The 25,649-nt window shown below is 41.7% G+C and overlaps 1 protein-coding gene across 6 annotated transcripts in view; it reads right to left on the bottom strand.

The window, feature by feature from the left end:
* The window catches only part of Fndc3b (fibronectin type III domain containing 3B), a 289,153-nt gene that overhangs the window by 100,798 nt on the left and 162,706 nt on the right, over window positions 1-25,649 (bottom strand). For all 6 annotated transcript variants that reach the window (XR_007834627.1, XM_051185896.1, XM_051185897.1 and 3 more), the window contains 2 exons: window positions 23,935-24,178; window positions 20,290-20,580 (listed from right to left, as the gene is read on the bottom strand). Coding sequence is in view for 5 of the 6 variants with exons in the window: in XM_051185896.1 (XP_051041853.1) it covers window positions 20,290-20,580; window positions 23,935-24,178 (535 nt within the window). In the remaining variant the exon portion in view is untranslated. The remainder of the gene's footprint in view (window positions 1-20,289; window positions 20,581-23,934; window positions 24,179-25,649) is intronic.

Here is a 25,649-nt window from a genome sequence, read left to right as displayed (position 1 = left end):
CAGAGTCACCAAGACTTATTTCTTAATATGAAAATTAGTAGTGTATCTGACTCAGTAGTATGCAAATCTGCTTTTGTTTTTTACTAAGTGGTAAATTCATGATCCCCAAAGAATTGCATTAAAACTCTTTATGATTTTTTGTTATTTGATACATCTGATTCGTAAATATATCTTACGCACCTGCACACCTAGGACTGTACAAAGATGTCTCAGAGAAAAGGGGCCAAAAGACAAGCAATTTAAGAAGCCCTGCTCTAGTAAATATCCTAAGGATAGAATTTAACTAGAGATAGGTATAAAAATTATATATGTGTATGTCTGTGCATACATATATATGTATAACCATATATATATATACACATTTATATAAATCATATACACATAAGTTTCTTTTCCTATTTTCCCCCCTAGGGTTTCTCTGTGAAACAGCCCCGGCTGTACTGGAACACACTCTGTAGGCCAGACTGGCCTCGAATTCATACAGATCTACTTGCCTCTGTCTCTCAATTTCTGGGATCAAAGGCATGTGCCACCACCACCCAGATCACATAATTTTCTTGTATACACATTGTACATGGTACTGTGTAATAGAGGGACAGTTTCATATAAATATATTATTTGTTGAGTAAGTTTTTAATTGGCTATATATGAATCATATTTTAGAAAGTTAATTTACAATGCAGATTTGTTCTGAGACGATAAAGCAGTTAGCTTGCTTCAGTGGTGAGCTGTTTTCCAGCTATCCTATGCCATGGTGGTTGTGTTATGCATACAAATTGTTCATCTATGAAGATCCAAGAGGTGGCACTTTTACACCTATTTAACAACTGGAGACTCACCCAAGTCAAAAAGTGGGCCTTCTGAAGTACATGCTGCAGTCTTTACCCCTGTGCCCCTTTCTGCCTTTGTGCATGTGACACATAGTATGGTGCCTTTGTTCCAGACAGCAGTCAACAGACAGCAGCCCTCAGAGGGGAACCCCATGTATTAAAAGCTTCGTGGGCCCTCACTCAGGTGTCAGCCCACTGCCGTCTTCTTGTTCCTGACCCACCATGTCCTACTGACCTTACTTTGGGATTCAAGTGAGATCTTCAGCATTATCACCCAACAGGCAGTTGAGTACAAAATAATTATAGCAGGAGTTAAAGTATGTCTACACTATTCCCATATCACATTCAATTATAGAAGCTCTACTTGGAAATTCAAATAGATGCTATAGAGACTTATTTCAAAAGCTGGTCGCCAAAAAGACCATTTGCTGGAATAATTCACAGACCATTTTGTGCCAATGTGCTGGAAAAACAATATTCTCTCCCCTCTCTTCATGCATAGATATATAACACTCAGGTGGTTATCAGAGGATAGAAGACTCAGTATTGGGCAAAAGTTACATGCTAGAGTGTTTTTGCAGCTGACTGTGATGTGGCTTGAGAGAAAAAGTGCATGCTGGTTCCAACAGAACAGAAACTTGGTTGACCCATAAACTAGAGCTGTTTTTGGTGTGTTGCATTGCCTGAAATGTCCAAGTGTTCTTCTCCCCTTCAACAGTTGAGTACAGAGTGTTTCCAAAGCGCAGAATTTAGCTACAAGCCCTGCTGTTGTCTGATCACACTTGCAGAAGAAAGCAGTCACCTCTATGAAGTCTCTCAGCAAAGATAAAGACCCTGTTCCTAGGTAAAGCACCACTCATCAAAATTTGAATTGTTGTATATTAGTTGGATGGTATTCCTAACAGCCTCAGCAGCCACTGGGCACAAGTTTGTTCTGAGGAGAAAACACAAATCTACAACAAACGTGCCCCAGGCATATGTTTCTGAGGATGCAAATAGTTATTGTGTGTCAGTCTAAGCCCCCGTGTTTTTGCAGACCAGAGCTACGAAGGCAATGTGGGAGTGGGGTACACTAGGGGGAAGCAAGATACACAGGCAGAAAGGAAGCTGCAATGATGCCGGGGATCCATTGGGTGACTTGTGTGTACCATGGTACTCTTATAAGATACGGACACAAGCTGGAGGCAAGGATGGGTTAGCAGAATTCACTAGTAATAGCTGAAATGTCTAGTCATGGCTGGTTGTGATATAGTCTTCACTTCCAAACTTGAAAAATGCAAGTGTTCATTTTAAAGCAAGTGTAAAAATCTTATTTTCTTTCCTACCTATTGTAGTATAAGCCCATTATTAAGAGTTAGCTACCAAGATGAGATTTGGGGCAGGAAATTCCATTATTTATAATGATGCCATCTAAATAAGAGACCTATTAATATTTATCAAATCCAGCAATTTAAAGATCATATAAGACCAACCAGGGTCAGAGTCCAGCAAAAGAAAGTGAAATAACCTGGAGAAAATGCCCAGAAGCTTTGAGCTAAGATACTGACTAGCTTCAACTGTGAAATTGCCTGAGTTCCATCTGCTTACCAGCTGTAGCCCCTAATCCCCTCTAATAACTTCAGCTTGCTTGCGCAAGTTCATGAGAATCAAGATGTCTTCCAAATTTCATCTCCTGTTGGCTGCCAGGATTGATTTTTAGACAGCAGCCTCCAGCTGAAAGCAACATGAACTAGGTGTGAGCAGCAGGTGTTAACCGTGAGCGGTGAGAGGGAGAAAGAAGATGGAGTGGAGAAGGAAACAAAGTCAGCTGCAAGATGACACAGCAGGGTCTGGAGGGGACTGTGCTCTCTGGTGGAGGCCTAGGGGCTTCAATAAGGACTCCCCCATTCTTGAAATATGAAAATAAAATTTATAAGAACAGCACTTGTAGTTAAAAGATGATATCTTGCTGTGTCTAGCATGAGGCTATGTCCCTTCCCACTTATCACTTCTGTTGGGGACTCTGAGCAGAAATGATCTCAGACCTGGAACTGTTTCTTGGCTACTGACTGCCACCAAGCTCAGGACTATGGGGTACTTTCTTACAAGGCTCCAGGAAGGGTGGCCATCACAGCCATGCTCAAAGCTCATCTGCTGGAGAAAGTACCAAGTTTGAAAGTTGCAGACAGCTTCAGGGTGCTGTTTTGTTACTCTCAAATGCTGAAGTACCCTTCCACCCCTGCTCTGTGATGCTTCTGTTCCTGACTTGTAAGCTTACAACATATTTGTATTTACTTGTTTACGTTTAGTTTTAAGCTCTTGCACTTTTAATGTTTACTGCTAGGATTATTTTTCCCTAAAGCAAATTACAAACCCCTGCTTGAACACAGTGCTGACCTAGACCCAGGTGACAGTCCATAAGCACTAGTTACAGGCCTTGCTTCTACCCAAATGTATAGAGAAGCACGTGTCTATCCCAGGCTTTCTATCTCCAAAGTTTCCTCTTCTAGATGCCCTTATGAGAGAGAGCGCTGAATTAAGATGATTCTATTCTGCTTTCAAAATGCCAGTGCACACACTAACTACCTGATAGGATCTGCTATCCTGGTGCTTTCACAAATAATTGTGCATCTTGTACTCTTGCTAACATCTGGAAGATGAGGGCTCTCAATTTTCATTGCATTTACTTTGGGACCACTCTTGTAACAATGGAGGGATCAGTTGGTGCTGCCCTTGCCAGCAGAGCGAAGTGGGCATGGAGGCAGGGACTTAAGTGTTAGGGCAAAGTGACCAGTTAGTGATGTTCCACAGTGCCTCCTAACACTTAGGAAGACATGTTTTTACTTCATTTTCTAAGAAAGTTAAGAAGACATACACCATTCTGAGTAGGAATGGTGCTGGCTAATAAAAGTTAACATGTTGTTTAAAATATATATATTCTTTGCCAAAGTGCTAATGGACTCTGAGGGCAGCTGGCGACTGGAATCACTCCCAAACTATGGAATGAAAAGGGTGGGTTGAGGGCTCTGAGATGGTGCAGTCAAGAATGTGTTCCTGGAAATTTTAATTTCTCAGAATTACATGAGCTACCACAAGAATTAGGAGGAAAGAGGGAGAACACAAAATTCAGATTAACTAGCAGAAAAAACATTGGGCAACCAGACGTCACCATAGCCACCAAGGGAGGTTCATCCTTCCTTAGAAAACACAAAGAAATGGTAATGAAAAATTTCCACATTTATTTAGCAGGAGAAAATGCAAGGCTTAGTGTAGGGAAGGCCACCATCGGTGGGGATGGATCAGACTTAACAGTGAATTTTTACCCAGCATTCAGTTTGTCAAGAAAAAGCATTTCATCTCAGCTGTTTCTTACATCGTCTAATCCTGCTGTTTTGACTAATACACTATCTCATGATTCTTTCCAGCTACAAGGGAATTCTGTATTTTAACCCCAGCCTTATAAAATGAAAAACAAAAATGTAAATAAAAAGCAAATTCAGCATTTTATGATATCTATTAAAAAACATTTGGAAGTACCCGTGAGTTAACTTCTGCCAACTCGGTCAGTTTTAGATATATCCTAGGGGATGAACTCCTATGAGGGATTACAGACAACATGCACATACACAAATGAGCGATACTAGGTTAGCTAGTGGTAGGGAGTCAGCAAGGCTGGAGTCATCCAACATGGCTCCTCTGACCATGAACTATTTGGTCTAATCGAGGAAAGTAAAAAACAAAACACAAACACAAACACCACTGTCCAAATGGCAAACTCTCAAGGAGAGTGAGAAAGCCCAGAACAGGAAGGATGGGAAAGTGAGAAAACTGAACAGGAGGTTGGGGGCAGACAAAGTCCCAGGCTGGGAAAGGGGCCTCCATTCTATGCTAAGTTCGAAAGGAAAATGTGGGAGATTGAGTAAACAAGAGCGCTCTGGCAGTGTGTGGAGAATGGACTGGCAGCAGACAGACTGAGAAAATAAGAATTCCATTTCACACATGCAAGCTTTATGGAAGTGTTCATGCATGCACATGCATACACGTACATGTACACACACACACACACACACACACACACACACACACACACACACCACACACCCACACACCAAACACTGTAAGGAAAGTAGCATGTTTCGGATATCTAGGAACTTGTTACTTGTTTCACAAATTTCTACACCTAAGTCTTCACATATGATATTAACATGTAAGAGGAACTGCAAGAGGGCATATCTGATAAAATGTCTGGGAAGTGGTGGTGTGCCTGCTCTACCGTCCAAAGGAGCTGCATGGGAACAAGCTAACTCCCCATCAGCTCCCATCCCTGTTGTTTAAAAGCATCCCTGTTTCTAACGGTTGCCAGTCAGCAAGACATCAGAGAGTGGAACATCACTCTACACAGCAAGCAACACCATAAGCAGTAAGCCATACTGTCTACATTTAGTATTTCAATATATTTCCACAAATGTAGCCCATAAGAAAAGGCAAATTCTACTAAATGGAAAATATATTTCAGTCTCCAAAGCTGCGCTCAAATGGTAAAATGACTTAACCAGACACACTTGAACAGTTTTGTCCAAAGCGCTTTATTTTTCTCCTTTAAATTGGTTCCAAAAGCAACTGGCAGGGCATTGAATACACTGTGATTGATGCGCCTCTGGAAAGAACACGTAAGTAACCAAACTACCAGCTCACCAGAGCAGTCAGAGCAGCACAGCTGAGACAGAGCTCCAGATTCATCACAAGTTAAACTGGAAAAGCAGTTCCAGAGAGCCCATGTTGTCTAATGCCCAGATGCGCCTCGCCCTTCACTAAGATCCTCGAAGCATCCTAAGCAGTGAGCACACAACCAAATGGGCTGAACCTGAGCCAGGCTGCAGGGTGCCACTGCCTTCTCTTTCGCTAGCTGCAGACAACCATGCTTTCATATCTGTGTCCTGACATTATTTGTCATGGCTATGGCATAATCTAGCTGAGTCTGGCCAACATTCTTTTCCTCTACAAATTTTCTAGTCTCTGCACTGGCCTCCATCATTCTCATTGACTTCCCATTTTAGAACATTCTGTAGTTCTGAAAATTCACAGAAGATAAGAGCACTGACTAACTCGATCATCCATTTGACGACACACATGCAATATAATGATGCCTGCCTCATAGTGATGTGTATGTATATGTGTGTGTACATGCATGCCCATGCATACTGATACAGACATGCATATGTAAATGTACATATCCCACCAAATTTGACAAAATTATATACTTCTGGAAGAAAAGGGACAGACATCAAATATTATCTCATGTAGTTTAAAATTTTCTATTTTTCCAAGTTAGGCAAAATTCTTTCCCAATGGTAAAAACCTAAGTTCATTGTAACAAACAACAATTACTAAGACTATAACAAGGCACTTAACTTGTATGTACTGCCTAGATCACATTTAAAACTTGAGGGGCTGTTAACTCTTTATCAAGATTAGGCCAAATAGATCTGAATAGACGGCAATTCTCAAAAAGACACTGGAACCATCCATGATGTCAACCAGCTTGGCTGCTATGGAAAACATCCACTTGACTGCACATCTCCCCATGAGCTTCAATGGGGTATGTTTCTAAGCAGTGGATTCTAGAGATGGTGTTAACAGATCCCAGTCTGAAAATGCCCCTGTAGGACGCAGGAAACTGAATAAAATGGAAAAGTTACATGCAACTGTTCCCACAAAACATTCAGTCCTCTCATAACTCAAATTTCTCTTGAATAAAAGTAATTTTCTAGGAATGAAACCAGTATCCAAATAGAGTATAATCACCTACAATTAGTTCTTATGAAAGGTTTAATCCCACAGTGATGCCCTCCTCATTGGGACAGATTAATAACATTCTAGTCATTGTGTCAAGTAAATGTTGGATACTGGGCTCCTTCTCCATTTTATTCCTTGGTATCTTTTCGAGACAAGGAGTCTGTAGCACAGGCTAGCCTAGAGCTCCTTACACAGACAAGGGCAGTCTAAAAGGCCTGCTTCTCGTGCTCTTACATTCCATATGCTGAGCTTCTGGTCATGTCCTATCTTGCTAGGCCTCCCTCTTTGACTTCACTATAAAATCCAGTGCAGCCTTAAATAGGTTACTGTCCCCACTCCTGGCTCAAAATAGAACATTAACAAAAAATATAGTGGTTGCGAAAGTGACAGTATTAGTGAACAATTACCCTAGTTCCTTGTATTCAATATTCTTGGCCCCAAGCCTTTCAATTACTTTTTGATACTGAAAATGGGACAGAAGTTAACTAACCGGCCTAGCAGCAGGTGAGAAGCAGAGCAGAAGATGCTTTGTTTCGAGGTCTACTAACTGTCAGTCATATTGGAGGTCTATGGTTGAATTTTCAATATTTGATTATTATTGACCTTTTAAAATAGTAATATCCATGTGCCCACCCAATATTACAAATGGGTCCTAGAGATAAATTATGAGCAATTCATATTTTAGCTTCCCTAGGTAGGCAATCTTTACTGCAACTCTTAACATCAGCAATTAAATACTCTCTTTTCTAGGCAGCTTAGCTAGGTACTAAGGAGATTAAAGATAGAAATAGATAAAGGGAGGCCAGATCCAGAGCAGGCTGAGGTGAGAAGGTCTTTTGCCCAAGACTAGCAAGATCTTGTCTCAAAAACACAGTTAAAAAGATAACAACAGTGAAAATGGTCAGAAGGGAAAAGTAGAAGGGTGTGGAAATAAGTGGGTCATCTGCCTCCTAAGGAAGGACATGAAGTTATCTAAATGCCATTCTCGTCCACAGATGAACCTCATGAACATGTGATAGATACAATGTGTGAGCAGTTGAACCTGGACATGTGCTGACAGCTGTGATTTTTTCTTCAAAATCAGTACTAAAAATATTCCTTAATATTCATTTCAATCTTTTTGATACACTCCAAAACATAAAATAAAAGTATCTTGGTAGTAAATGGATGAGCGACTTAATAAAAAAAAAAAAAAAAAAAAAAAAAAAGATAAAATCTAGTCATGTTATAAGTGATAACAAATACATCAAGTTTTACAAGACATACAGAAGAAATATGAAGAAAAATACAAAAGAGAAGAAAAGAGAACCCTAATTTCTGTGTGCAAAGCATTATCCAGCTTAGAAAACAAAAGTGTTGTCGTGAGTACAGACAGTAATAATATGGAAGACATTATATTCCAGCCATGGAGCGGCCTGGTCATGGAACTGTATCTAAATGGCCTAATTGTGATCTTTAAAAGGTGATTCAGAAAGCAAGTATGTATACTTGACAAATCAGGCAACTGAGAAGTCAAATGTTATGATACATGTATTATACCAACAACAGAGCTTTCTTCAGGAAAATATCAGTGTGATGGGGACTTTCTAACTCAAAAGGGACAGTTTGATTTTCATGCCTAAGACCACAACAGCCAGAAGTTAAAATATGACAACAATAATTCGCATACATGTAGCTCTTCTCTGAGCAGAAAACACTTTTGAAATCAAATGGTATTGTGCAAATTAGAGTCACTGTCCCATGGTGTAAGTTGTAAATGATGCTGTCAATGTACTTAAACAAACAAGCACATACTTGACAGCTGAATAACGCAGGCACCAGCAGTCCCATTTCACTTAAGCAAAACATAATTTTCTCAAGAGAGTGTCTGAGAGACCTTGATCTTTTATGAGGCTCTTTGGAGCAATACCGCACAAAAGATAAATCGTCTCAAAGGACTACATATTAATTTTTTAGATGTGCTTGGCAAGGCACTCAAATAGTTCTGAGGAACTCGATGAACCTAAAATATGGTGCGTTTCCCTAGCCCTTAGTCTCAGAATCTTACTGTTCTAGCTCATGTCTTTTCAAGTAATGAGGAGAGGCATATGGAAGTTCACCATGTGAATTAGGTCATAAATGCACAGAAGGAAAGACTGGTTCAATAAAACATCCCAGATTTGTTCTTCCACACAGTTTCTACATGTCCCTTTCAGGCCTTTCTGATAAATCTACAAAGCAAGAATGGGGTTTCATGGAAGCACTACACAAAGTCCTTTTACTATATTTAAAGGTGACCCAAGAGTGACTAGGTTTCAGAGACTAAAGATAATCATGCTGACTAAATCCATTGCTCTTAAGAGCAAAATAACCCAGGGAGATAAATGAGATGTGGTTGACCCTCCTTTAAGCCTAATTTTCATCTTAAAACCCAAAACTAGAAAACTTCTGATTCTTGATTTTAAAAATATCAGAACTCTAAACCATGATATGCTACTATTCTTAAATTTTACTGATGAATTATTTGTTTGTTTGTTTTGGGCAGTCCAGACTGACTCAACTAACCACAATTCAGAGGACAACCTTAAACTGATTTTTCTGCCTCTACCTTGGAGAGCTGTGCTCACAGCATACATCACCATGCTCAGTTTATGCAGGGTTCAAACCCAGAGTTTCATCCACACTAGGCAATTATATTATCACTTGAGCAGCTTCTCCAGCACCAAGAATGGACTGTTAATTTGGTTGTGAAATCAATGTATGCTGGAACACAAAATAGGAAACCCAAGAGAGAAAGTGGTTTTATTCACATGGATTGCTGCAAGCAGGCCTTCTGGTAAAAAGCTCTTGGGTTAGGACAGGGAAAAAAAAATCCTCCGCTATCTTCCTGGCCTACCCCACACCTCAGCAGGAAGAAGGAATACACAGCATGGAACTACAAAACCTCTCTTTTCCAAATTACCTTTTCTCCCAGATCGGTCTAACCTTCCTGGCCACTGCATTGACCCCTCCTGCCACTGCTACTTTTAGGACTCTTACTCAGCTGCCACTCTCTGAGGCCCCTCTCTTTTCTCTTTCCTCCTGGCTGTTCAGTCCTTCTGAGCTACCTGTTTTCTGTTGTGCTTAGGACGCACCATCCCTACCCAATGAGCACATGTGATTACTTCTGCCCTCTTCCGAACATGGAAAGACCCATTGCTACTGAGAAGCAATTCCAGAGCAACTGAGGCAGCTCTGCAATGCACTTGACTGAAGTCACTAGGACCCAAGTCACAAACAAACAACACTGGAGCTAGTGGCCCACATGTGTAATGCCAACACTGGGGAACAGAGACAAAGCAGATTCCTGGAGCCAGCCTAGGAATCAGTAAGCTTTGGGCCAGTGGGAGACCTGTCTCAGCAAACCAAAACAAACACACCCCAAACAATAACAGACAAAAGTGCACAGGTGCATGACACTTGAGACTACGCTCTGTCCTCCACCAGCACACATGTGTGTACACGTATACACACACACACACACACACACACACACGCACGCATGCACGCACACACACACACAGAAAGAGAGAGAGAGAGAGAGAGAGAGAGAGAGTGACAATCTAGGAGGGGAGGGGGAAAGATGGGGTGTTTCTAAAATTAAAGTTCCACACCAGAGAGAAAATAGGGATTGAGAGTTTACTACTGGGTGCCAGCTCTCCCTACTTTGTAAATTCCCACACTAAGGGAGTGTTGCTGTTGTTTTCCAGGGACCTTTTCTAGTTCACACCTTGTGTTGTCTACTTCATAGCATTACAGAGCCTTACCACACCACCAAAAGTTGAAGCAAGGTAGCATTGTGCTTACATTGTGTGTCTGGCTGGACAAATTCAATTTAAAATGAAAGTCAAGGCTGATCACTGCTGGAAATATGACTACAGGGCATATCTGCAGTGTTCAATGCAGTTGTCACATTGTGATACTGATCATCAAATCCAGCAGGTTGGTTTACATGGTGATCCCAGAACCCTGCTCAATGGAAGGGACAGAAACAAAGACAATGGTGACCTAAAGTAGGAAATCTGCCAGAATGCTTGGTCCATAAGGGATACATGCCATGCGGCCCTTCAGCCTCCATGATGTTGCACCCCACCCTGTAGATACCACCTGCCGCAGACCCATCTATGGTGTATCCAGGCAAGAGATGTGACTGCAGAATCCCAAAGTATCATAGATGGTGTACATGGTAAAAGTTTTTGAGATCTAACCTATCTAGGTAGCTGACTGAGCTGGAGTAGAGCATACCAGATGCCATATCCATTGGCTCAGCCTCACAGAGGAAGTTAGTAAAAGACAAGAGCCAACACTCAGGTTATGTCCAGTTAATCTCTCCACCCAGCATTTCTAACCAACAGTAAAGTCATCTAGAACATTCACTGGGCTGAGTGGGTTTGGACACAAAGTTAGTTAGTGGCTCTCCTCAGGCCTAGACAATACAGATGTGTAGGAGGCAGAAGAACAGGGAACATCTGGAATATTAGCCATTGACCTGCGCAATGTGGGTGGGTGACCCTCTGAAGCTCCTCCCTCACTTGCACCTTGACTGCCCTATCACTCTGACCCAGACAGCAGGAGGCCTGCCTGGCTTCTCTATACTCCAACAGGAAGCAGTTCTCAAATGCAGGAAAATGTCATATCTTTTTTCAAACCCCTTGGTAAGTGTCTGCAATCACACAGAGAATTCATGGCAACCCCTTGAGCTGCTGCTGTTACCCACCCCATTTTATACCTATAAGAGGAAAATGAAGCTATGAGAGATTAGCTTTCCTACCCAAGGGTGCATGGCTCCTACATGACAGTGACAGGGCTAGAAGGAAATCTAAATGTGTGAAATGCCAATGGTAAGTGACTTTGCTTCTATGTATATCACACTGATGAAGATGATGACCTCTACCGCAGTTAAACTCAGAATAAACTTTAGCCAAATGAATGTGTCAATCAATCAAATTGAATGTTACTACACATATACCAGAAACAAACCATATCATTGCATCTACGTGCTATTTAAAGGGTTCTTGGGGAAGACATGCAGTCTGCCAAAACGGGTTACAACACCATCTAAATGCTGCTCTGATCAGTACCCAAGAAAGTAAAAAGGCAGAGAAAGTAACATGGGTCTGCAGAGCTCAGTACTACATGTGGGAAAATCTCCCAACTCCTCAGACTTCCCTGCACACTGACTTCCAGAGAAGAAGCAGAGTCTGTCTGTAGAGACCTCCAGAAATCTATGGTCTGCTAGTGGCAGGCTACATCCAGCCTCTGGTCTTCGGACAAAATTTATTTGTGCAAGCAAGATATCACCACACTTGCATGTTTTCTTCCTGCATATAGGTTAGAAACTATTAAGCTCTAAGAATGATTTAGTAGATGAAGATGCTGAGACTGACATGACAAAAGCATCAGTGTCATGCCTGTTAGGTGGCAAGCACCTAGTGGTGTGCATCTTTACCCAGCACTTGGGGGACAAGAGGCAGGCAGATCTCTCTGTGAGTTTGAGGCCAGCCAAGTCTACAGAGCAAGTTCACAGAGAAACTTTGCCTGCAAACAAAACAGACTCACGTTTTTTAGGATCCTGAAAATTTTACACTGTAGCAAAATACACAAGAAGGCTAAAGGCAAAGGGACATGACAAAATAACAAGGACAGTAGCCATTCCGGCTACTGAGTTTGGGCTGCCATTCTTGTCTCTGCTGAGCTGCCAAGCTTGTCTTCCTAGCAGTGAGGTTAGCACCCCAGTAATGGTGGGGAATGGGCATGCCTAGGTCTTAGGGAGTCTTCATAGTTTGTTTCCTGCCCTCTTGGATCTCTGAGAAGGCTGGCCCAGTCACAAAGCTCACAGCTACTCCTGACAAACCTTCTGTCCCTCAGTCTTCTTTCCCATCCCACAAAGATAGAGCCTAAGTTAGCTGGGCCCTCGCGGGAGCCCTGCCCAAGGCCACCCTGGCTGATGGGCTGGAGTGGCCACCAACACTAGATGGAAGTAGGGGTGCCAACTGCTGTCTCCTGCTGAGGAGGATGCCTTTCAATCTGGTCCAGGGATGCACACTGTCCTTGAAGGACTAAAAGCTACTCCGGCTTGTTCAGACTATTTTCACTTTCCAGACTCTACTTGGCAGACGGAATGGGAGGATTCCAGGGACCTGAGCTCACTTTTAATGGTTTTTTTTTTTTTCATGTTTTCTTGGTATCTTTGCCATGTTCAAGATTTATAGGGAGCAGAAGGCAAGCACACACTCAGGATTTACATCAACAGCAGTGGTATGCATGAAGCAATCCAGAAAAGCTATAGTACCAATGCAGAGGGGCCTCTCTCCTCCCTGCTTCTCTTTCCTGGGTGTGGAGTACATGTCTGGATGCACATCCACATGGGTAGAGGGGCCCCAAAGATGACGCTGATGTCTCCTTTAATCATTCTCCACTTTATATATTGAAGGTGTTCCCAGCTGAACCTGGAGCTCATTGATTGGCTATCCTAGCTAGTAAGTACTCTTGGAAAACTGTCCCCTCCCCTGCCATTACAATGCTGAGATTAAAGATGGAAGCCACACCTGCCTGGCTTTTTTCAAATGGTGTCTGCACTCAAATTTGTGCAGCAAGCACTGAGCCATTTCTCCAGCCCTTGATATTTCTTATTACTAAGAAATCAACCTTTATAGTAATTGAGAGTAAATAGACCCCTCCCCTCTGAGTGTGTGTGTGTGTGTGTGTGTGTGTGTGTGTTCCACTTTGAGATAGAATCTCTTGCTGTTTAAGCATGCATGGCAGGTAATTCAGATCACGAAACCAGAGGATTCTGGTCTCCACCTCCCATGTAAGTTACATACTCAGGACTTGAACACAGGTGCTCACACTTGCTTAACCACCGAGCCATTTCCCCAGCCCAAGTACTACTATCCGAGTGTGATTGCAAAACATGGGAAGACAACAAGATGTCAAGGAGCACAAAAACAATTAAAATCCGAGCAGCAGATAAGGGGGTGTACTGTGTGGGGTCAGAAGGCAGGCACCACTGCTGAAGGAGGAAGGTCCAGAAACAGCCCCCTCCTTGGCATTCCATGTTACCTCAGAAGCTAAGTGTGTGTGTGTGTGTGTGTGTGTGTGTGTGTCTGTCTGTCTGTCTGTCTGTCTGTCTGGCGGAGTCTTTGCATTCTTAACTATCCAAAGGTCAAATGCTCACAGTGTGAGGCCTGGGGTTTTGACTCCCATGATAAGAACCCTTACCATAATGTCTCTATCTTTCCCAGGGACACTGTAAGTTCTGGAGGTCACAGTGTCAGCTGCTACTTCTATACTAGCGACACAAAAGGAACTCTCCACCACCAGGGTACCATTAATGCCTATCATCACACAGAAAACATTTCAATTGAAATCATGAATTTTAACTGAATGTCTCCTACCTCTCTCTCTCCATTCCCACTTTCCTACCTTCACCACTGAAAATCGAGATTCAAACTGGGATGGCATTCATTAAGCCACTATTTGTCAAATGCTACAGTGCTGACCATCGCTTGGAGTGCCCACTGAGCTCAGTACAGGCAAGGGCAGAATATCACTACAGGAGCGTGAAGGCAACCTGGTCTACATATTGAGTTCCAGGCCACTCAAAGCTATATAATAAGAGACACTGTCTCCAAAAAGAAAAAACAAATGTCTAGAAAAAAAAATCTAATTACTGAATAGAACTACTGACTGTAACACATCTGCTTATTACACACACATGATTAAACAATCTCTCAACCCTAATACCTTTCAACAGTATACATATAGTGCAGGTGAAGCCATCCTCACTCATGGGCCAGGGATGAGTAAACCTGCTGGTATAGCAACTACACACATCACATATATTTTGCCACACAGGAGACAACACTCGGTCACCTCTGTTTTTCTCTCTCCTTACCTCCTCCCCATTCAGCAGTGCTCATGATGAACATGACTGTTCTGGAGTGCAACTTTTAAAACATTGAGTGTATTTTTTTTTTTAATGTATACATTTTTTTGTTTGCTTGTTTCTTGCATGTGTGTATGTGTACCACATGCATGCAGGGCACACAGGGGCTAGAAAAGGTTGGGTGCCTACAGATGGAATTACAGGGAGCTGTGAGGTACCGTGCGAATGTTAGGAACTGAACCTGGCTCCCCTGGCAAGAGCAGCAAGCATACTGAGCCATAGAGCCATCTCTCTACCTCCTCCCACCCCCCACTTCTCTCTCAAGTCAAGCTCTCCCTATGCAGATCCCCATACTTTGGAGGACATGACAGCTCTGGCTGAGAACTGGCTCCAACTGAGCTACTATCCTAATACATTACACTTTGGTTTCTGCCGTGAACAGAGTACAATGAATTAGCCTTACTCTCACTGAGGAGTGAGGCTGGCTTCAGCCTCTGGAGTAAGTGGTCATGACTGTTTCAGCAGGGCAATGACCTCAGGGCAGGCTCAAGGCCCCTAGCTCTTGCACAACATGTATGTAAAAACAGAATGTTTCCACTTCTACTCCGGAAGGTCGGTATTCAATATCCAAGCACCAATCTAAAAATCAAATGCTTCAAGAATAGAAAGGGAAGCAACGTAACCCTGTGCTGTCTGTTTTTACTAGCCTATCTGCTACCTGACACCCTGAGGAGAGGCTTCACTGCTACCTAACATCTTGAGGAGGGTGGCTTAATAGAGAAGGAGACTTCTGAGCTGGTTCTGGAAGGCCTGAGTTGGTATTGACTAGACAGAGGAGCTGGAAAAACAGGGCAGGAAAAGATCACAAACCACACTGATGGAATGGGATCAACCACAGGGTATCTGGTGGGACCGCTGACAGACAACAAAAAGCAGGATATTATACTTCAGGCAGTTTAGACTCTGCAGATGATTGGGTGCCTCAGAAGCTCAGGACGGAACAGCATGTTCAGATCTAATTTAACTGTAGCCATAACACAGAGAATAGGATAATCAGACTCTGAGAAGCAGAAGGAGGCAGGGGAATCCTAAATGGAGCTTAAGAAACATACACAGAGATGCCAAGGACAGGGCCTATGGGAAAAGAGGTCCAGAGTTCCTTCCTCTCACACTGAGGCTGAGAGAAGCTTATGAGTCTCTGTACAACTTGTACCACCAGCCCTGGGCCTGGGGTGCTCCTCTACCCCAGTAGCTATCTCTCTCAAGAGAAACTGGAAGGAAGCTTCAGCATAGTGGTCCAAATGCTAGGGTGAGCCTCCATAACACAACAAAGGTGCAAGCTAAGGAAGCCTGTTTTATAGGAGAAGAAATGTGAGGGATATGGAGGAAAAAAAGAGAGTTGAAGCTCAATCAGTACAGTGGTTGCCTAGCAAGCATGAGGACCTGGGTTCAATACCCAGAACCCCACAAACAGGAGTCGGGTGCCTCTCTGTGATCTTAGTAATTTAGGCAGGGACGGGGGGTTGAAGAATAAGGAATTTGAGAAAGGAGATTGTGGGGAAAGGGAAAGGCCATCAGAGAAGATGAAGGGGTACCTGCATTGATAAAACAGAGTCCCAAGCATGCAAGAAACATGAATGATCAAGTCCTAAGGGCTACCATTTCATTGAGGTATTAAAAACCGAGTTAGGCTTTTAAATATTCAGTTGTGGGGATCGACATATACACTGTACAAATGAGGACACAGAAATTTAGGGAATGCTGAAGGCAAATCATTAGTGAGTGACAATAAAGCCTGACGTGTCTGACACTGATGTTCCAACTGTTCTAAGCCCATGGTCTACCATCAGCTCCAAGGGTTTGCAAGAGAACAGGAATTCTGACCGTTGCTGAAAGTGTGATGGGTTTTTGGACCACTGAGCTATTTTCCTGCAGGTAAAAGCAAAGACAGGACGATTAAGACATGAGCTTGGAGTACTCCTTGGGCAGTGTAGCAGTTAGTTCCAGGAAGAGGGAATGGTCCCAGTTTCAAAGAGAAACTGGCTCTGGCAAACAAAGCCATTCAGAAATCTGAGTCACTTGCCAATATATGAACATCATTGTGTACCCACCATGTACTAAGCACAGTACTGGGGAGGTGGGAAATGAAGACCATAAAGCTGTTACTGGACCCTATGTGTACTCTGAACTGTCTGTTCTCTAGTGGTCCTTCACCTTACAATAGCTGCCTCTGCCTCGACTGAGCATTAGCCCAGCTCGGGGGCTGAGGGGATAGGTCAAAATCACTGAGAAGATGAAATGAGGTTTGGGCATCTCTGGTCCACGGTCCTATCTGTGCTATTGAAGTGGTTAACTGACAACCAGGACATACTTTTCTCTTCTAAAGACCATCAATCATTTCCATGTGTCTTACTGGCAATACCATCTTTTTACTCTTTTAGGAGTAGTTAGTTTTATTAAACAAATCACCTGAATTCAAAGTTGACTAACCCTCTCCGTGTTGACCCCTCCAGTTCTAAGACTGGACTGAGGTATCAAGCATGCTTGGGCATACATTCTAGCACTAAGTTGCATCCCTGGTCCCTTCCTATCCCTTTTAAAAATCACTTGATTAATGTGGCAATAAACAGGTAGATGACTAATGCTGACTCCCTGAAAAGCAAGACAATTATGAAGCAATGGGATTGGTATTCACTGGAAATGCAAATGACACAACAGAAGCAGAATATGGAGTGGTAGATACCACAAGCCACATGCTGGGATTAAGAACACATCCTGGTCTTGAACAAACCACACATGAAAATCATAGCAGCTTTAACTGAAGTTTAATATTAATTAGGTGATGCTGAGATCTTAAGAGTCATCAAAAGCACTAAGGTCCAGCTGCCTGCTGAGCCATCTCACCAGTCCCTGTGATTTTCATTGCATGGTTAAACCATGTGGAGAGAAGGACTGGGAGATTCTGGAGGTGAAAGCTAATGTAATGAGTAAAGGGTCACAGGACAAGTAGACTGATCTCATTCTGCCCCTGTTCCTTGTGAAAAGCTGGGTTATTCAGGTCCAAAGCAAATGTGAGCTCACCACCATCTAAACAAAATAACTGCTTTCTATACAACAGCCAAGGCCTCATGCTCCCCAACAACCCTGCCCACTTTCTCTCATATGAGGCAAAGCATGAAGCTGCTCGGAGACCCAGGAATGAGCATTCCATATAGATGTCTATGCAAAGCCAGCTCTTTCCCAAATGTGACAATATGTAAATACAGAGTAGAGAGCACACTTAGGTACATGAGTTGTGAGACAACTGCATGAAGAGGAAAGCTGTTTGTCTTGACAAAGTGAATGTACAGCTGCATTAACATTTGCACCAACTTTGACACTGCTTCACCTAATCTACCTTCCTGTATTGTCTTTGCTCATGATCTTTCACTTAAATTTCCTTCTATACTAAGTACCTACATCACTTCCCTTAAATTTAGACACTGTGAACATTTCCTTTTCATATTTGGGTGAAATCTTCCTTTGAATAATCTACACCGTGTGTGTGTGTGTGTGTGTGTGTGTGTGTGTGTGTGTGTGTGTGTGTGAGAGAGAGAGAGAGAGAGAGAGAGAGAGAGAGAAAGAGAACGAGGGAGGGAGGGAGAGAGAGAGGGAGAGAGAGGGAGAGAGAGAAAGAATAAGAATTATCTTCTATGGTTAATTTCAAATATTGTTAATAAAATACTCCATATTATATTTAATATGACATTATTTTACAAGCATGACCAAAACAATGTGTCAATCAGAACACAAAATATTTTAAAATAGGAAAACCAATTCCCAATTCCACACAACTACTGCCCTGTGTTTAGACTTCATCTATTTTAACACAGTGGTATGAGCCTTAACTCCACAAAAATGGGTGGATGTACCTTAGAGGATTGAAGTACATCTTGAGCACCACAGGAAGCCCCATACCTTGGAGAGAAGAGTATTTCCTACAGTACACACAGCACCTTCACTTAGGAGCTGTTTCAAAGACTCTCAAGTCTGAGTCTTTTTCACACACTATCTGTTTGTGTTCTGTTTAATAATTGTCCAAGTGCAATGACTGCAGGAAATAGGGACAACACAGAAGACAATAAAGGACAACATCAAAGGAATCCACACTGCCCTCCCAGGGCACTATTTCCTCGCTGCCCTTGTGTTATACCTAACTTATCAACCCTGCATGGACTACAGGGAAATTCCATCTACAAGCCTGTCAGATGCCAGTCTTCCAAAGACACGCAAATACATACAACTTCTACATTTTCCAGTCACAAAGGTCCTCACAGTTTTATGAACATAAGGAATCATTTGGCCTATAGAGGGTTTAGTACAGTGGTTCTCAACCTGTGGGTCTCAAATCCTGTGTGTGTGTGTGTGTGTGTGTGTGTGTGTGTGTGTGTGTGGAAGGGGAAGGGTCCTTGCTCAGGGGTCACCTAAGACCATTGAAAAACACAGATAATCACATGCTGATTCACAACAGTAGCAAAGTTACAATCATGAAGTAGCAATGAAAATAACTCATGGTTGGGATCACAACAACATGAGGAACTGCAACCACATGGCTTAGAAGATACAACATGAGGCTGACAACCACTGGCTTAGAAGATACAGTGTCTGTTGTGCAAACATGAGAGTGTGAATTTGAATCCAAGTGCCTACATAAAAATCCACACATGCACACACGCATGTGCGTGTGCACACACACACACACCTAACTACAGTGCTGTGGAGAATGGGGAAAGGGGCTTCCTGGATGCCAGTCTAGCACCAGGTTTAGGGAAAGACCCCGTCTGAAAGGAGTAAGGTGAAGAGCGAGCAGGTAAGATACTCAATATTCTCTTCTGGCCTCTGTATGCACTTAGAAAAGCAAGCAACCACAGACATGAGCACATATACCACACACGGCATATTCAAATATATACACATACACAGTCACACACATATACACATAAAGGGCTAGGTGCCATATCAGTTATCTATGCCTGACATTTGTTCATCTTTACTTGGTAGTATTTATTTAGATCTATAAATTCATATAGTGGTCAAAATGTTACCTGCTTTAGGCCTCTGCATGTTTTTGTTTTTGAGCCATATATATGCATGTCTATACATGTCTTTCAGCCTTCTTCTATATGTCTAAGGAGAAAGCCTGCTTTCTTTCTCCTGTAGCAATGAAAATGACTACCTCTAAATTTCACTTAAAATGTAATTAAAGGTAAGCATGCCCCCTCAGCCCCACAGATCTATCCCCACAAGCTTAACCTAAAAAGTGTACACTACACTCATAGCCTTCGGAGCTGCTGCCTCCGCTCACGGTGAGCCTGACTCTCTACCACATTTCCATCTGTCAAGTGAAGATGCCAAAGGACATTCAGGACCACCCTTGCCTGAAGCTCAACTTCAGCTTGGGCCATGCACAGCCAACTGATTCATTATGACATCAAATAACTACAGCTGTTTTCAGGAGGTGAAATTACTTGGGATTAGAAGTTGCTCACGCTTGCCAGAAAAAGATTCAATTTCTTATCTTCCATATCTCTCAATGTAGCATGAAAACAGCACAAGCAGGCCAATGTGAAAATGATTTCCAATATAGTTTTTAGAAGAAACGTGATGAAAAAATTCACATAAAATGTTACCGTAGTCTTTCCTTTCTAAGAAAGGGATAAGGTTGAGCCAAATGGTTCCCAGAAAAAAAAAAACCTGTAAAAGATGACACCCTCAAAATGCCCTGGTCCACATGGTTACCTTGCAAGTCTGAATCACTGGACTTGGGGCTGCTTCTTGCTCTTCGCTCTGACTTTTTGATGCCAGGGCCACCTCCACTTCCACCCCCAACTCCTGCGCTGCTCCCAGCACTGTGACCTTTCCCGTAGCCATTGTACACTGTTGCGCAGTTGCTCTTGTAGATGGTGGAAGGTGGGCTGTTCAGGCGGTTCTGGCGGTCAATCTGGCGGTCCTTCAATTTCTTGTGTGGTGGCTTGCTATACTGGTCTTCTCGGGTGATGTAGCTTGACATTCCATACAGTGGGATAATTTCTAAAAATCAACGTGTGATAAATACAACCTCAGTCTACGTGTGCCACAGTGAGTGATTAAAAGGTCAAATAACCTGTCCTCTGCCAGAAGCAATGCAAAATAGTGCTATATACATTTTAAGATATACTTTAAAACAATGTTTTCAATACATTATATGTTCATAGGGTTTGTATTCCTTTCCAACTATTCAAGAAATCATCAGTTATAAAAAACAACACAGTATGTGTAGAATTTCCCATAAATTATGGAGAAAAATGAAGACAACGAGGTTATCCTCAAAGACTTCAATGGCAGGTGAATTTATAACTAAATTTGATCTTGCCTTTCTCAATGTCTTTAGTAGAGTCAATAAATAAAAGAGAACAAATAAAATATCCCTTTACATATATACATAGACTCAAAAGATTTAAAGGAATAACTAATCTTAGAGATACAACAATGTTTCCATTGAAAAGTATAGCATGATATGAAAAGAAAAATTATTTTGGGTATGAAAAAGCCAAAATTGGAGAAAATTATTAAAGAGAATAAAGTGACAAAATGTTGTCAAAAGTAACCAAAGATATAAAATGAGGGGACAAAGAAATGTGAAAAAGAAGAGTCATCTTTGCCATCTGTAGCTAAACTTAGCAGCTGCCATCTCAAGCCTCTCTCTGGGAGTGATGGGTGGTGCCTGCTTCACCTGCTTCACTGTGCACTTCTAATTAGGTGAGGAGAGACAGCAACTCACAACAGTTCTTAGGATCTTAACAGAGAGATTTTATTTTACTCATTTCATTTCTGTAAATTTAATTTCTGTGTCTGATTATGTGGCCTGCATATACGATGTGCACTGTGGGTGTGCCCATGAACCCCACAAGTGTGGGGTTCACTCACCCTGCAGCTTGCAGACAATTGGTGAGTCACCATGCAGATGCTGAGAATTGAATCTAGGACCAATGATCTCAACTGCTGAGCCAGTTCTCTGCCCCTTACTTATTTTTCTTAAAGATAATTTTTTCATGTGTGTACACATGTGTGCATGTGCCATGGAGGCCAGAAGATAATGTCTGGATGCCAACGAAGGTGCTGCATCCTCTACAAGAGCAGGAAGTGCTCCGAACCACAGGGCCTCCTCTCTGACCTCAGGAAATTTTATATGTGATTTTATAAATTCTATTTTTGGCATCAACAGAAAATGGCAATATTTAACACAGATAATGCATCCTTATCTCTTTTCAGAAATAAAAGGACTTCTCAAATATACAGTAATTGTATAAATTGTATGTCACTTGTGGGCATAAAAAGAGAAGACTAACCCTAACTTCTTGGAATGAGCAACCTAAAGCAAGACATTGCTGAGCAGGGATGCATGGGAAACTACATAATTTGATGAATATTCCAGTCTACAAAGGTAAAATCCCGCTATTTATGTTCTTTCTGTTTACACAGACTATTTACATCATTACAAGACAGCCAGTGTGAACCAGAGAATGTGAGAAAACAAATACAGCCATATCCAGAAAGAACGTGCTTACATGAACTATGCTGGCATGCGCCAGATGCTGGCAACTGTCCTAAATAGTGTAAATATTCCACTTGAGAGTTAAAATTGTCACCGCGGATGCCCATGTAAGAATGAATATTCTAAACTTTCATGGTTCCAGGAGTTACTGTTCATTTTTTTTTTTTTAAAGGTATACACATCGAGAAATCAGGAGGGGAAGCTCCACTGATGTTTCCAGAATATGGACATTTTGTTTTATTACCATCATTAATGTGAAGCTAAAGGTAACACTTTCATTATTTGTATGTTACTGTTCAGTGTTATTTTAATGAAACTATATCAGAGTACACTGTGAAATGAAGAATAGACAGTGCTGGCTTAATTCTAATGATGGTTGAAATCACAGTTTTACCTTGCCTATGATTATAAAGCCATCATTTATACAAGAGTAACTACCAGGCACCCTAGAGTACCCATGCTAAAATAAGTGCATCCCAAGACTGTGAGTCAGGGGTCAAAACTCTGCAGAATGTCAGTGAAGTCACAGTCAACCAGACATTCTGACCAACTCTCAAGTTTAATTTGGATTAATTTAATATGGATTATGACAAAGCACCAAATACCTTTTCACAAATTAATTAACTTGGTGAGGGGTACATGACTACGGTCTCAACAACTGTCAGGCACAGGCAGGAAGATTGCTATGAGTTTAAGATGACCCTGGCTCCAAATGAGACCATGTATACAAAAAGTTAACAAATTTTTTTTTCTAAATGTTTTCATACCATTATTTTTTTGCTTATGTCATTAAGAAAATAAAGATTCAATTAGTAAATGATTGATATAGGTGGTGATATTTACCTCATGATTGGCTATGACCTTCCTACTCCCTTTTATGAAAGCATGTTAAATTTCTCCTGACTACCAAATAATCAAATTTTATTCCTAAGTTACAACAGGATATGTAATTAAAATATTCATCTCAGATTTCTCTTTTGTTTATAATAAAAAGAAAGACAAATGACGATGTGAGATGAACAGTAGAGAGAAAATGGGTAAGATGAGTGATACTGCAGGAAAAGAACAGGGAAACTTGCTCAAAGACTAAGTTGTGCAAGAGAAATTCCTCTCAACCAACACAGTAAATGTTTAAAGTGGTAAAATGCTCCAACTCAAAGTGAAAGGAGCCCTTTACAAAGTCCTAGAGCCAAAGTCTATTTTTCACCTCCCTTGGCTTCTTAGCATCCATTCTGATGGTCAGAACTTCAGACAGAACCCACATCAGAACTTGAAAAGACACTCGCTTCATTTCAGTTAAGTATCTACCTAACAACTGGTGACAGTGTGGCTGAGGTAATGGCTAGTCTCAAGCTAAAAACAGCTGCAAGACACCCACACCAACAGCAAGATGATTGTTGAGTTCTGCCAAGATATATCTTTCAGAAAACCCAAAGGATATTGAGACTTGAAATGAGGCAGGAATCACCTCAATTTCCTTTTTCCTGGCAGACCATGATGATGCCAAAGAAATAATGGGGTCCAGCTCTGCCCGAGGCTACTATTATATAAACATGCATCAACGGGCAGAGGACACAGGGCAGATGGCTGCTTAACTTCCAAAATAAAGATGAACTATCCTTCTGCTTGCTCTTGGTTAGGGGGAGAAGCAAGAAAGAGCTGTGACCCACCAAGTCAAAGGATTCATTTGAGGCAGAATCTAAGGCAGGAAGCTTGGCACAGCCCATGAGTTTTTTTACCAGTCTCTTTCTACCTTGCTTATTCCATAGGAGACAAAGCGTGGAGGCCTCACAAGTTCTTGGAGTAGAGCCAGTTTCAAATAACCTTGATGCCAGCTGTAATAGACTCACCTTGCTCACTATATATTGTGGGGGGAAGATGATGCTGAGGGAAAAACTGCGGTGGCATATCTCCGGGCACGGTGACAGGTGGATAGTAGGCGGTGTGCGAGTTCTGAATGAAGTGTGGATGGTGAGTCAGATAAGGGGTTAGGTGATGGGTTGGAGACATGGCTGAGGGATAGCTTGGTGGGTAACACTCAGGAGACTGGGGTGTGACCACCACCCGGCGGACTCCAGTACTGTCTTCAATCACCTAAGAAGAAAACAAAAGGACTGTATGTAACTAGCATGCTTTTAACAAGCACACCCATGGATACCAAAATATTATTAATTACCCTGTTAATTACACAAAGGAATTAGTAACTTCCCCATTAATTGAATGATTCCAACTCTAGGAAACATTTTGCTAGTAAATCTAGGACTTATTCAAATTTGAGATTAATAATAATTGTATTGGATAAGTAAATAAAATTCATGTTTAAACTAATGTTAGGGATATATATATATATATATATATATATATATATATATATATATATATATATATCCATACACTCATGGGTCATGTAAGAATGCTTTCAGGGCTGGGCTTACAGACCAATGTGAGACCATCTACTCTATTGCTGCTTGAGTCTCCACAATCTATGGATATTAGGAAAACACAGAGACATTGATGACAAGAGTCATGGAAGTACACTAAAATACCATTTACCTGAACTAGGGCGAAGGAAAAATGAAAGGATTCTGACCAACAAATCACTTAAGCAATCGCAACTCAGGATGTTCAAATGTGTGCATGGCTGCCCTGATTTCACCAAGAACTCTGGCCATGACACCAGGCACGACAACCTAGCCCAGGCACCCTCTCATCTCTAGGAAGGCAACCAGGGAAGAATGCTGTGACAGTTGGTGCCTACCTGGCTGGTGCTGTGCTACTGTTTTAACCCTAGTCTTGATACAACACAAGCAAGGATGTACATAGTCCAGATGACAGATGCCACAATGACAAAGCAAAGCTATGAGGCACCACAGGGAGTGAAAGCATGAAATGACAGTCACAGAAAGCTAAGGGGCTCCAAAGCCTGTGGGGCTCAAACAATGGATGGAATGAACTCTAGGTTGGGGCCCTTGAGGGAGAAGACAAGAAACTCCAGGAGTTGAGGCTATAGCTCAGCCATAGAGATATGGGCCTGGCTTTGCTCAAATTAAAGAAAGCAATATATACAAGTGCATACACACTCACATTCTCTCTCTCTCTCTCTCTCTCTCTCTCTCTCTCTCTCTCTCTCTCTCTCACACACACACACACACACACACACACACACAGTTAAATTGAGAATCTGGGACCAGACTCACCAACACTTGGTTAAATCAATTATTTAAGAAAATGAGACATATACTTGGATAGGTTTTATTTTTGGATTTTTTTTTTCTTTTTAACCTTTGAAATTGAATCTGTATATTGAAATAGATTTTTAAGTTGCATCTCAGGGTTGATAACAGGACAAAATAAAATAGTTTAATTGTGACTAACAACAAAAACGTATCTTATGCTTAGTTTCATGAAAAACAAAAAACAAAAAACAAAACAAAAAAAACCTCAACAACAACAAAAAGTATTGCTAAAGCCAAACTGGAAAGCGTCTAAGTGTTTAGTCTACAGTTTAGTGTATGAAATATTTCTGACTTGAATTAACAGCCATGGGCCGGTGTTTATGTTAAGA

The sequence above is a fragment of the Phodopus roborovskii genome, unplaced genomic scaffold, assembly GCF_943737965.1.
Source record: "Phodopus roborovskii unplaced genomic scaffold, PHOROB, whole genome shotgun sequence".
Classification (NCBI taxonomy): domain Eukaryota; kingdom Metazoa; phylum Chordata; class Mammalia; order Rodentia; family Cricetidae; genus Phodopus; species Phodopus roborovskii.
The sequence above is the reverse complement of the archived record's forward strand: the minus strand, read 5'-3'. Positions and strand labels throughout refer to the sequence as shown.